This window comes from Sphaerodactylus townsendi, linkage group LG02, assembly GCF_021028975.2.
Source record: "Sphaerodactylus townsendi isolate TG3544 linkage group LG02, MPM_Stown_v2.3, whole genome shotgun sequence".
In the NCBI taxonomy this organism is placed as follows: domain Eukaryota; kingdom Metazoa; phylum Chordata; class Lepidosauria; order Squamata; family Sphaerodactylidae; genus Sphaerodactylus; species Sphaerodactylus townsendi.
Window position 1 is genome coordinate 151,089,771 of NC_059426.1, and position 13,526 is coordinate 151,103,296.

The 13,526-nt window shown below is 46.5% G+C and overlaps 1 protein-coding gene across 1 annotated transcript in view; it reads right to left on the reverse strand.

Moving 5' to 3' along the window:
• KCNK10 (potassium two pore domain channel subfamily K member 10) overlaps window positions 1-8,475 on the reverse strand; it is a 97,321-nt gene extending 88,846 nt beyond the window's left edge. Inside the window, exon 1 of the mRNA XM_048486722.1 lies at window positions 8,014-8,475. Coding sequence (XP_048342679.1) covers window positions 8,014-8,065 — 52 coding nt within the window. The 5' untranslated portion in view covers window positions 8,066-8,475. The remainder of the gene's footprint in view (window positions 1-8,013) is intronic.
• Between the last annotated feature and the right edge of the window lie 5,051 nt (window positions 8,476-13,526).

Consider the following 13,526-nt stretch of genomic DNA (forward strand, 5'->3'; position numbering starts at 1 on the left):
TATAATAAAACAGCATCATCAATAAAATCCTTATTAAAAACCCTCCCAAAGAGAGGAGAATGAAAAATGGGTCCCATGGATAATAAAGGGACCCAAACACAGGAGAATAAAGGGGCACTTTATCAGCAGCTGGGCACTCCATAATCATTCAAAAGCGGGGGGGGGGCTAGGTAGACACTAGGACCATGGTGGCGAACCTTTGGCACTCCAGATGTTATAGACTACAATTCCCATCAGCCCAATTGCCATGCTGGCAGGGGCTGATGGGAATTGTAGTCCATAACATCTGGAGTGCCAAAGGTTCTTCACCACCACTGCACTAGGACCACCACGGAGCACTCAACTACAAAGAAGGCCCATGAAATAGTGGCAGATTAATTTACAATTGAGCTTAGATCTTTTGGTGGAAAAGAGTATAGGTAGCATAGGACTTCTGTGTAGTCTACTTTCAGAATGTTCCCATACAGTTTCACTGCCCAGGGCCACTGCTCCAATGCATGTCAGTCAGAGAAGCAAAGTTATAAAATACAGGAAAGCATGTAAAAGTCAGGAGAAGGTGTACACAGAAGACGAGGCCAATGTGTTGTACGGATTCTGTAATTCATTTGTGAGACAATCCATTTGCTAGGCTACCCAGACCCCATGAATCATGCATCAGCTTGCATCTCAAGCTGTATGAGTGGGTGAATTTGTGCTGATGCAGGCACAGCCTTTTAACCTCAACAACCACACTCAATTTCTTTCCAGATTTTATGTACTATTAACTTCCTTTCCTTTAAATCTGGTTTCTTCCAAAAGTTTCCCTTGGGGAGGGGCCCAAAAGTACCTTATTACTTTCAAGTGTTTTCTTTTGGAGCTGAAAATGTTCTTCTTTTAACCTCTTACAATCTGTTTCCTGTATAAGGAGTGGAACAGAAGCATTTCAAATAAACAAGTTGAGAAGTGGTTTTTTGGTAAATGCAGCCCTGTTGGGGGCAATGAAACAATGCAATAAGGACTGTACATGAACTTTTGCACTGTGTGTAACATGATTCTACCAAAAGAGATTCTAGAGAGTTTGGTAAGGTCCCACGATTCAATGAATATTGATTGAGAACCAGCGCGGTGTAGTGGTTAAGAGTGATGGATACTAATCTGGTGAAACTAGGTTTGTGTCACCACTCCTCTACATGAAACCTGTTGGGTGATGCTCCAAATGGATTTAGAGAAGGAAGAGGCACTAGAGGTCATATTGTAAGTTTATGTTAGTTATTAGACCATGAAAGAAGAAAATCAGATGTGTTTCACAGAGTACAGCAAAGCTTTTGACTGTGGATCATGAAAAGCTATGGCTAGTTCTAAATTAAATGGGGGAGTGTCACGGCATCTGATTGTTTTGATGTGCAACCTGTAATCTAGACAAGAGCCTACTTGTCCAGGGACGGAGCTGCTTTCCAGCACCAGGAAGACTGTTCCACCCCTCTTCTTGTCACACATACACACTTAGGGGCCCCTGGAGTACCTCACAACTGGCAGTCCCACCCTTGGACTTACCAGCAGAAGCAGGGACCTCCAGAAAGCCAAAAGCTGGGAGAAACTACAGGGAAATGGCAGAGAGCCCAGGCAGCAAGAGCAAGCCGCAGCAGTTCCAGGGAAAAGGGTGGGAATAGTACAGCCCCAGCCAAGCTGCAATCAGCAGCCCTCTGCAGCCTGTCATGCCCCTGGACTGTTCAGTAATGAGACTTCATGTTCAAACAATTCCCTTTATTGAAAAGAGCATCAGGATTAAGCATTCAGACATCCATTGACAGAACTAAGGATGAAGCACCAAAGCAACTTCCATTATACCTTCATTCCATTTCCCCTTCCCTTCCCCCACTTCTACATTGCTTGACACTACCTTTTGGAGCCAGTTCCCAAAGGAGGAACAGCACCCCTCCATTCTCAGCACCCCTCTATTCTCATGGGAAGGCAAAGGCACAGCCTTCACCAAAGCAAAATAACTCATACTCTCCATCCCTTTGAAGTGTAGAAGTCAGCAGGTGCCTAACAATCTGGTTAGTCCATGCCTAAAAGCAAAACTAAACAGCAAGCAAGAGAGAGCAGTCTCAGACAGAGGACTCCACATCCCAGCTGGGAAACATGACAAGATCAGGCTAAAACAAGCCCATAAAATGACAGGGAATGGGGCAGGGCCAGCACAGCCCCAACCAGGCTGCAATCAAGGAGGAGGGCCAGGAGAACTGAGGAGCCAGTCCCAGGCTGGCAGAGCATGACCAGCCACTAGAAAGCTGGAGCAAGGTGCTTGCAGGAAGGAGGGAATCTCCTGAGAGGAATAAAAGGGAGTCAGAGAAAGAGGGTTGGTTGGTGTGATGCAGGGGCTCAAGCTTACAGGAGTGCTGTTAACTGACAAAAGTAAAGAGCTTATGAACAGAAGCCAGAGTCTCACCTTGCTTGTTCCAAAAGGGTAGATGAGCTCCTACAAGGCCAAGGTGGCCTACCCTGCAGGGATGGCTAACAGAGGGTTCACTACGGTTAGGACAGACTATTGAGAAACAGACTGGTTTCCAATTGGCAAAAGTGTTGATCAAGGATATATTTTACATTTCTCTCTTTTCAATCTGTATGCAGATTATATTATAAGGAAAGTTGGAGTAGATTTAGTTGAAGATGGAGGGAAAATGGGGAGGGGGACATTACCAATTTGAGATATGCCCCGTTACTGATAGAAAATAGGGAAGACCTAAAATGATTACTGCTGAACATTAAAGGATAAAGTGCCAAGTGAGACTATAACTGAACATTAAGAAGACAAAAGTAATTACTGCTGGAGACTTACTCATTTTTAACAATGAGGAACATTTTAAACAATGAGGAAACTGAAATAAAGACTTTCTATTCCTTGACTCCATCATCAACCAAAAGGGTGATCGCAACCAAGAAATCAGAAGCAGATGAAGACTGGGAAGAGCAGTGTAAGGATGTGTCATTGGCAACTAATATTAAGTTAATTCACCCCCTAATGTTTTCTATTACTATGTATGGGTGTGAAAGGAGGACAATGAAGAAAGCTGAAGTAAGAAAGTAGATGCCTTTGTAAAGTGGTGTTGGAACAGAGTGTTATGGATACCATGGACCACTCCCCCCCCCCAAAAAAAAGTGGGTTCTAGTTCAAATCAAGCCTGAACTGTACCTAGAAGCTAAAAGACTCATCTAAGGCTATCATACTTTGGTCACAGAATAAGACAGGAGTCACTGGAAAAGACAATAATGCTAGAAAAGACCAGAAGCAGCAGGAAAAGAGGACAACCCAACATCATATTGAATTAACTGTATAGCCCTCAGTTTGAAAGATCTGAGCAAGGCTATTAATGTTTTGAAGGACATTGATTCATAGGGTCACCATGAGTTGGAAGTGTCTTAACAGCATACAATTAATGATCTTCCAATCATGACAAAGCATTAAAATAATCACCACATCAATGCAATAGTAAAGAGAAACCAAAACAACATCAGACTGATTGTGGTGGGTTTTTCAGGCTGTGTGGCCGTGGTCTGGTAAGGTCTACCAGTCCATAGCCACACAGCCGGAAAAACCCACCACAACCAGTTGAATCAGGTCATGAAAGCCTTCAACAATACAACATCAGACTGACTTTTAACCCCTCCCCCCCCAAAAAAACCCCTCTTTGCTGGTGACTGGGGAACCTCTGGGGAAGCTACTCTACAGACACGTTACCTCAGATAAGGCACATTCTTTGTTTTACTATTTGTCCTGTCTCTATAGCCTCAGTGTTTCACTTTTTTCATTGGGCTACAGGTGCCAAGCTACTTATTCAGCAATTTCACTGATGTCAGTGGAATGCAATCTGAAAATACCTAAAACTACAGTTCTAAACAGAGTCACACCTTTCTAAATCCAGTTAAGTCAATGGGCTTAGAAGGGTGTAACTGTGGTTCGAATTGAAGTGTAGTAAGTTTAGAAGACAATCCTGACTGAACTGAAATCATAAACTATAGTTACCTGTGGGAAGAAGGCATGTTCCAGTTAAGGCTGGCGGCATTTAAATTTGTGACAGATGTTCTTTGTACCATGTGAGGCCCAATCATAAAACCTTCAAAAATTAAAATGCAGATGAGACACTACATTCTAATAAGTCATGTTCTGTTGCGAGGGCGCAAAGTGGTGTTCGGACGTCACACAGTTTCTTTTCATACTGGAAAGCTTGCATTCTCTCACCAACAGAGACAGGCCCAAATGACGGGGTTACCGTAGCAACTGTACATGTCTAAAATTCTCAGACTACACAACCATTACATTCTATAAAGGTTCAAAAATTGAGGCACTATTAAATACCACAGTCCCGCAAGGCTGATAACAAATATCCACACATTTCTCAAGCTCTGTTTTTTCCCCTTATTGACCTGTGGTTGAAAAATGAAATATCCCTGCCTCCATGAACAGATTCACATGAACTGGGCAAGACAGTGTTTATCAAGTGATGTTCATCCTCTAAGGGCCATTTCACTCAGTATACAAAGACAATCTCATGTTTGGCATGCAAGAGGGCACTCAGCAGAAGCTATCATAGCTGAGTTCCATGAACTCCAAACTTATTATGTAGTACTGCTCACACAAGTGAACCGACCTTAAACAAATGAAGAAAGCAGAAAAAAGCATTGTGTGAACCAGTGTCAACCAGCTTTCATAAGAGTTGCTGAATTTGTATCTGGTCGTGGATTCAGGCAACCTAACAATTTACTGAATGGTAATTCCATCCTATGAGAGCTGTCCTCCCACAGCCAAACACAGGACATTAAGATTTGGATCCCGACTAAATGTTACTCCTTTCTAAACTCATTTATTTCAGTGGACAAACTGAAGAAAGCAAGGATAAAATACCATCTTGTGCAGTGAAGAAAGTTCCAAACAGCCAGGCTGCATTATAGCCATACTCATCATCACATTAATGAAACAGTCATCTGAATCAACCCTAAGAGTAAGATGCGCATCTGTCAATTTGCAAGTTATAAGGGAATACATCTTACACAGATATCATGATACATATGTTCAGAGAAGTGGTGCTCCGGTGGCTCTGGGAACCATTAGCACTTGAAGCTGTTCAGCCCGCTTAATTGTTTTAGCACCGTGTTATAAATGCACTGTAATTAATTTGCATCCTACCGTCCATTTGGGGACATCAAATGCCTAAACATATGGCAATTATGTTTAACATTGACCCCCTAAGTCAGATAAAGATTACAACTCCTTTAGATTTTACAAATGCGAAAACAAAAACATGCAAGTAAAGAAGTAACTTGCCAAAGCACTCACTTTGAAATCAGTGGCAAGAAGCTCAGCGTCCTTTTTCTTTTTGAAAGAGGTTCCACTCCTGTCTCTGCCATTCAAGCGACTGGAAAAGTCTGAGGTTCTGAGTACTGCCACCAAGGTAACTCTATGGGAGCCAAACTCCAGTCCTTACCATGTTATTCTGTCAGATAACCAGTAAATGGCTTTAAAATATATTGTGTAAAAAGTGCTGAGCCTTCTAACAATTCAGGCCATTAATAGATTTCACATTTGGGCTACCAATGGAATTGCTTATGTTCAGAGCCCCTCCCCTCCCGCACCACACACAAATACACACACACACACACACACAAGTCCATCTACCTACACTGTGAAGGGAGGAGGATTGTCATAGCAGAGACCTTCTTTGTCCCTTGACTATTAATCACACAATGGAACTATGTAAGCACTGTACAACAGGTAGCATACGACCTCCAAAATAAAAGTGCAGCAACCACTGTGAACTACTAAGCTGTCACTCCTGTGAAATAGGTAAAAGGCCACTTGCCAAGTTAATACATTTCTGAGGTTTCCTGTCCTTTGTAATGTTTTGAGTTCTTTTTTAAATCCTTTGTGCATAACCCTTGGGTGCATAAAGAAAGGTGACGTATAAATGTGAAAAGGCAAACTAACTACTAATCATGATCTTCTGATGCCTGTTCTAGTGGTGACACTATCCATGACTTCCAGACCACGCACTCTCTCTTACGTTCCCGTTAACTTCAATTAACTGATGGCACAGTCGTGGCTAGCTTCAGACACAATAACCAACTGGTAAAGATTCACATCAGTGAACCCTGCCTGAGAACAGTTAAAGATTATGGCAGCGCCATAGGATTAAGGAGGTAATGTCGTACAGTGGTTAACAGTGTTGAACTAGTATCTGGGACACAAAGGTTCAAATTCACACTTATGCTGTGAAAACGTACTGGATTACCTTGGGCCAGTCACACTCTTTAGTCTACTCTACCTTACAGGGCTGTTGTGAGAAGAAAATGGCGGAGAGAGCAATGTAAGCTGATTGTAAGGAAAAAGAGGATACAAATGAATTCAATAAATACATAAAGCCATGGGTTGGCAGCTCCCATGCCATTGTGAAAGGCAGTCTAAACTTGTGCCATGTCTAGTCTTGCCAGCTCAGCAGGAAATCAATATGCCCATCTCTTCATTTCTGGCATCGTTTCATGACTAATGGGTGATGTAAGCCACAATGTAAGAATGTAATCAAAATGCATTACTCTGAAGGAAAGAATCACATCATCTGTGTTGGCTGATCTTTAAGATTATGAACTTCTCAGTACATCTGTATTAACTGGGACCAATCGCCTGCTGGGAACTGAGAGCTATGCCCACACTGTGGTCCAACACTATTGCTAACGATGAACTTTTTGTGGAACAATTAAATGCTCTGATTTAAAAAAAACAGACAGGAAACAGACAGGAAAACAAGGTGATGTTTGATATGATGTTATTATTTCATGCTGCAGAATTTCGCAAGCATCAACACAGTTTTCATGGTTCTTACATACAGGTACACAGAGACCGAGCATTACGAAAGACAGGCACGCAAATCAAGCTTTGGGGGTATTTTTGCAGACCTCCTGCTTCAGCTTTCAGGCTACTAAACACAGGAGTCGACTGTTTTGCACAAGATGTGCACATTTTCGAGCACTGGTGAAGAGACACTGAAGAGGGAGTGGGAAAGAGGAGACAGACCAGGACCCGCACAGAACTTCCCCAGCGGTCATCCTTCACCCTTTCTCTGAACGCTGAACTATTCCTATTTGCCACGCAAGCCTACGGGCACATGTTTACACTCTGCTCCAAGAAATAAAAACAATCTAAGCATGCCGGTTTCCAAAAAAAGCCACTTTTCCCAAGAACACTCCGTCTTAAAAGCATGACTTGTGGGGTTTACTCCACAGATCACTGGAAGCATGGATCTGGGTGTACAAACACCAACTTAGGCACAGCCGTGACACAAACATCACCCCTTTCTCTACACCTCACCCAAACAACCTTCCTCCAAGATACACTCCATTCAAGAACAAAGTTAAGCCAACCAGCAACCACCCCTGCACTGTTGCTTCATTTTTAACAAGGCAGAGCAAAACACCTGAAAGGGATCTTTACGCTTTGTTGTGTGCCCAACCTACACAACTCCGTCCCAACAGCAGCCCGCTGCAGTAGCTTTTTAGCCTGACTGGCTAAAGACTACATTTGACTTTCAGGATGCTCCAGCGGATGGGCACCATCTCTCTGTCCAACCACCCCATTGGCTGGAAACAACAACTGCCACAAGCAACAAAGAAATCTCAAAACAAAATAGGAGATTATCTGGGTTTGCTCATCTTCTCCAGCCAAGTTTCCAGTTAAATGCTGGAGGCACGGGAAGAATTGGGCTGGGAAGAGAAAGAACAATGTCACATCTGGTTACCCCTTTTTACAGTCGCGCAAGTTTCTTCCCACCCAAGACTGTAGTAGCGTTGACCATCTTCCAAGACAAACGAGGAGGGGAGGAGGAGGGACTGATCTACAATAACAACAAAGCCTCCAGTTCAAATCTCAGCAGAATCCTGCCATTCCTCTCGGTCTTCCAGGAGGAGGGCTGACCATCTCTCAGTTACCATGACAAGGAAGGATCAAAACTGCACATTCCCAAAAAGTGAAAAAGCAGCACCCACCTTGTGGATCCCAGTTCACCTGTTTCCTTGGCGTCTCGATTGGAAATTTCATCGCTTCCTTCGCACAAGGAGGGTGGGGAGGGGGAGAGAATTACACGAATGCCCAACCTTGGCTGCCTCGGCGGTGCCTCCAAACAAACAAATTAATGTCAGAGCGGAGGGGGGGAGCCGGCAGCGCCTTCGGAGGGGTGGTGGGGAAGCGGTGGGTCGCCAGGCAAAAGAGAGAGAGAGAGAGAGAGAGAGACCCGTGAACACGAGCAAGGGGGCAAGGGACCACCTCCCAGCCGAGGATGCCCACGCGAGCTCGGAGAACCATGAAAAAGGGGGGCCGGAGCGAAAGGCGAGAAGTCTGATCCGAGGAGCTGCCCGGTTTTGTATAGGAGCCCCCCCAGCAGCTGACTGGTCTTGTCCACTGGCGGCTGCTCCCGGGGTGGTGCGAGTGGCCCACTGCAGCATTACACATTCAGCCGGCGCGCACGTGAATGCCTCGTCCAGCCAGATGCGCATCCGGCCTGCCAGGGGCTCTCGCCAGCCAGCCAGCCCAGCCTCCGCGCCCTGCTCACGCAGGCAGGCATCTGGAGGCGAAGGCAGGCAAACGCCCGCGGCGCCCTCCTCCCCACCCGCCCACCCACCAGCCTAGCCCCCGGCTCCAGATCTGCGCATGGCTTGGAGGAGGAGGAGGAGGAGGAAGGTGGGGAAGAAGACCATCCCGTCTGAATGCAGCAAGCGAGAGGCAGGGAAGACCGGGCGCACAGAGCAGACTCCGTTGCTTGGGTCGGAGCTCAAACTTCGGTAGCGCCGGAGGGTGCGGCGGGGGGGGGAGCTTTGGGTGGCAGGGCGGGGTGCAGCAGGAAACCCGGGCGACTGGCGCTCTTTGGGGGGAAAGGGGGAAGGAGGGGGTCGAGCTCAGGGGTCGGGGGGGGGGGCCAGCCCGGCTGGCTACTTACTGGCTCCCTTCCTCGCCTGGAGGAGGAGATTGCATTGCGGTGTTGTTAGGTGGAGTTTTGCAGCGGAGACGCGCTTGGCTGGGCGGCTGAAGCAGCGTCGGCGGCAGCCGCCCCAGCACATGGTGGCAGGGAGACACCAGCGCTGCAGAGGGGGTCCCTGCGCCAGGAAATTTGGCAGGGGGGGGGGACAACAGGGGAAGTTTTCCGCCCCGCGCAGTTGTGGGATCCCACGAAAGGCCAAGTGGACCAAAAACCCCGGACGCGCAAACTGCGCGGTGTTTGGTTGGGAAAGAGCAGAAACGTGCGCAAGGCGTGTGTGTGTGTGTCTGCGCGCGCGCCCTTGCTGGTCGCTGAGTTTTTTTTTCTCCAGAGCATCTGAAGAAGTGACCTCGGGCTCAGGGATGAATCGGGTCAGCTTTTCAGGTGCCCCTGGACTCTTGGGCTGATTCCGCATGGGCCAAAAACAACAGTGTGAAAACGGTGTGAAAATGGTGCAAAAGGGTTTAAAATGGTGTAAAAAGGTTTGTACTGTTTTCACACCATTTTCACGCCACTGTTTTTGGCCCATGCGGAATCAGCCTTGGTTTGGTGTGGCAGGTTGGACCCCACTGCCCCTTGGGGGTTTCCAGGCTGTTAATAAAAGTGCACCTTCGGTGCTCTCCACGTACAGAATCCCCTGCATCTGCAAGAGAAGGATATCAGTTGGATGCCTTGCAAATGGAGAACGACCACCTAGACGCAAGCTTCGCCCCAGAGCAACGACTCAACACACTTGTTTTCTGATACGTGGGGGGAGGAGAAGAGAGCAGTTGTCTAGAGGCACGAGATGTGGCTGTCTGCCTGAAGTGGCAAAGAGGAATCATGCTTTTTGACGGGGTGGGGGGGGGGGGGGGGGAATTCTGTATTTCAAGACCATCCCATGTAAGTGTAGGAATCAGCAGCAGGAACTAGGCTGCCAGCAAGTTGATTTTTGAGCAGTGTGGTGCTCTCTCTTCCCCCTTCCCTTCCTATCTGAATGAATTCCCAAATGCTGACATGTCCCTGAGTCCAGAATCCTTGGCTCCCCCAGCCTGCTGTTCTTGTGTTTGCCACAGCTGCTGTTGTCGTGTCTGCTTTCCCCCTCCCTCCTCCTCGGCTGAATTCTGGTCAAAGACAGGTTGGCACCAGAGGGGCTCCCCAGGGAGGATCGGCTAGGTCTGGAGGCGGCAGTCACAACAATCTTGCCCGCTTCAGTACATTCTCACAGGCAGGCAGCAAGACAATCTGGAGTGCCTTTGCAACTGGAGCGAGTTGCTGCACCCGGTGAGCCTCAATTTGGGTGTCACTTTTGGATCCCCCTCCCATCCCTGCAGGCACATGCACATTAGACTGAAAATGTGTACGTAAACCAGCTGCTCACAAATTCACACTGTAAGGGAATCCAGTTTGCAGCTAATCCATGTCTGTTCAATTCTCTGTTGACTTTGCAAGAACCAGTCCACGCAGTAAAGTGAGCAAGGAACGTGTCCGTTCTCTTGAAGCCAAGGTGGCAGACCTGGAGAAGCTAAGAGAGGCAGAGAGGGCAACAAACAAGGCTTTCAGGGACCTAGCAGCCGGGTCCCACTCCCAAGGTGACATCTCTTCAGATGTCATGGAGAATGAGAGTCTGGGTGACAGAGGGTGCCAGTCTGAGGTGGGGGAAGATGCTCCCTTAGATGGGATCCCTTCCTTAACTGGTGATCAGCTATCCTCTCGCACTGAGGATACCCCTCGGGGAGGTGGGGGGCTCCTTGTAGTGGGTGATTCGATCATCAGGAATATAGAGAGTTGGGTTTGTGACAGGCGTGATGACCGCATGGTGACTTGCCTGCCTGGTGCGAAGGTTGCAGATGTCACGCTACGTCTAGATAGGCTGTTAGACAGTGCTGGGGTGGAGTCAGCAGTTGTGGTCCACATTGGTACCAATGACATTGGGAAATGTAGCCGGGAGGTTCTGGAAGCTAAATTTAGGCTGCTAGGAAAAAGGTTAAAATCCAGGACCCCCAAGGTGGCATTCTCTGAAATGCTACCTGTTCCATCAGGGCAAGCTAGGCAAGCGGAGATACAGGGTATCAATGCATGGATGGAAGGTGGTGCAAGGCAGAGGGTTTCAGATTTGTCAGGAACTGGGGAACCTTTTGGGATAAGGCAGGCCTGTACAAAAGGGACGGGCTTCATCTTAACCAAAGAGGAACCAGGCTGCTGGCTCTCAACGTTAAAAAGGTGGCAGAACAGCTTTTAAACTGATTCCTGGGGGAAAGCCGACAGGAGCTGAGGTGACTTCGGTTCGGAATACAGATTCCATGGGGATGCAGACAGAGAAGGAGGTTTTTTTAAATCAACCACATACAAGTGAGGAACATAGCAATGTGATAAGTGATAGTGTCTACAAAAGGCTAGAGGGCAAAACACATAAATCCCAGGTTAGGGACAGAGACAGAGTATACAAGTGTCTCTATGCTAATAGTAGAAGCATTCGAACTAAAATGGGGGAGCTGGAGTACAGAGTTTTGAAGGAGGACATTGATATAGTGGGCATCACAGAGACATGGTGGAATGAGGAGAACCAGTGGGATGCTGTTATCCCAGCTTACAGGCTCTACAGGAAGGATAGGACAGGGCGTATTGGGGGTGGGGTGGCCCTCTACATCAAAGAGAGCATAGTGTCACATAAAATAGACAATGCAGGGGGAGCTGATTCCTCTACAGAATCACTGTGGATATCAATACCAGGGTGAAGCATAGTTTAACATTAGGAATATATTATCGTCCCCCTGACCAAAGCACAAGAGGATTCTGAGATGGAAAAAGAAATTAGAGGGGCCAACAAAAGCAAAAGTGTCGTGGTAATGGGCGATTGGGACGGTCGCGATATAAACTGGAAAAATGCATGTTCAGGTCATAGTAAGGAGAGAACATTCCTGGATATGCTAAATGACTGTGGCTTAGAGCAGATGGTTGTAGAACCAACCAGGGGAGATGTGATCCTAGATCTAATTCTATGTGGGACCCAGGACCTGGTGCAGGAAGTCAGTGTTGTTGAGCCGATAGGGAACAGCGACCACAATGCTGTCAGATTCAGTATCTCTGCATGCGAACAAGTGACAACTACTAATGTAGTCCCTTCAGAAAGGGAAATTTCTCAAAGATGAGGGGATAGTGGAAGCTGAAAGGGAAAATCAAGAGAGAGTCAAAAATGTCCAAGATGCTTGGAGGTTATTTAAAAACACAGTCTTAAAAGCTCAACTGGAATGTGTTCCACAGGTTAGGAAAGGCAGCGCCCAGTCCAAAAGAAAGCCACCATGGTTAACAAAGGGACGTTGAGGAAATTATTAGGGAAAAAGAAGTCATTTAGAAAATGGAAGTCCAACTTAACTGATAAAGAATACCAGAGAGAACACAAATGGTGGCAAAAGAGAAGCAAGTTAGCTGTAAGGGAGGCAAAAAAGGATTATGAGGAACGCATGGCTGTGAACATCAAAATCAGCAACAAACAGTTCTTCAAGTACATCAAAAAAGCAGGAAGCCAGCAAGGTAGGCCCGTTAGATGACAAAGGAACAAAGGGGTGTGCTAAAAGATGACAGGGAGATTGCAGAAAAGCTGAATGAATTCTTTGCATCTGTCTTCACCCAAGAGGAGGTGAGCAAAATTCCTGCAACTGAACCAAGCTTCTTAGGAGGCGAATCTGAGGAACTCACTAAGATAGTGGTAGACAAGGAAGAAGTTCTGGCAGCCATTGATAAACTAAATGCTACCAAATCCCCTGGCCCAGATTGCATTCACCCAAGAGTTCTTAAAGAGCTCAAGCATGAAATTGCTGATCTTCTCACTTTAATATGCAACTTATCCTTGAAATCAGGCTCCATCCCTGAAGACTGGAAGATGGCCAATGTCACACCAATCTTTAAGAAAGGATCTAGGGGGGACCCGGGAAATTACAGGCCAGTCAGTTTGACATCTGTTCCTGGTAAATTAGTAGAATCTGTCATTAAAGATAAAATTATAAGACATGTACAAAAGCAAAACCTGCTGAGAAAGAGTCAGCATGGCTTTTGCAGAGGCAAATCCTGTCTTACAAACTTACTAGAGTTCTTTGAGGATGTAAATAGGCATGTGGATAAGGGGGAACCAGTGGACATTTCCAAAAGGCTTTTGACAAAGTTCCTCACCAGAGACTATTGAGAAAACTCAGCAATGAAGGAATAAGAGGGGAAGTCCTATGGATTAAAAACTGGTTGAGAAACAGGAAGCAAAGAGTGGGTGTAAATGGGAAATTCTCACAATGGAGAGATGTGGGGAGTGGTGTCCCCCAAGGATCCGTATTGGGACCAGTGCTCTTTAACCTATTCATAAATGACCTGGAAGTAGGGGGGGGTAGCGTGGTGGCCAAGTTTGCAGATGATACCAAATTATGTAGGGTGGTGAGAACCACAAAGGATGGCGAGGAGCTCCAAGCGGACCTTGATAAATTAGGTGAGTGGGCTAAGAAATGGCAAATGCAGTTCAATGTAGCAAAATGCAAAGTGATGCACATAGGGGCAAAAATC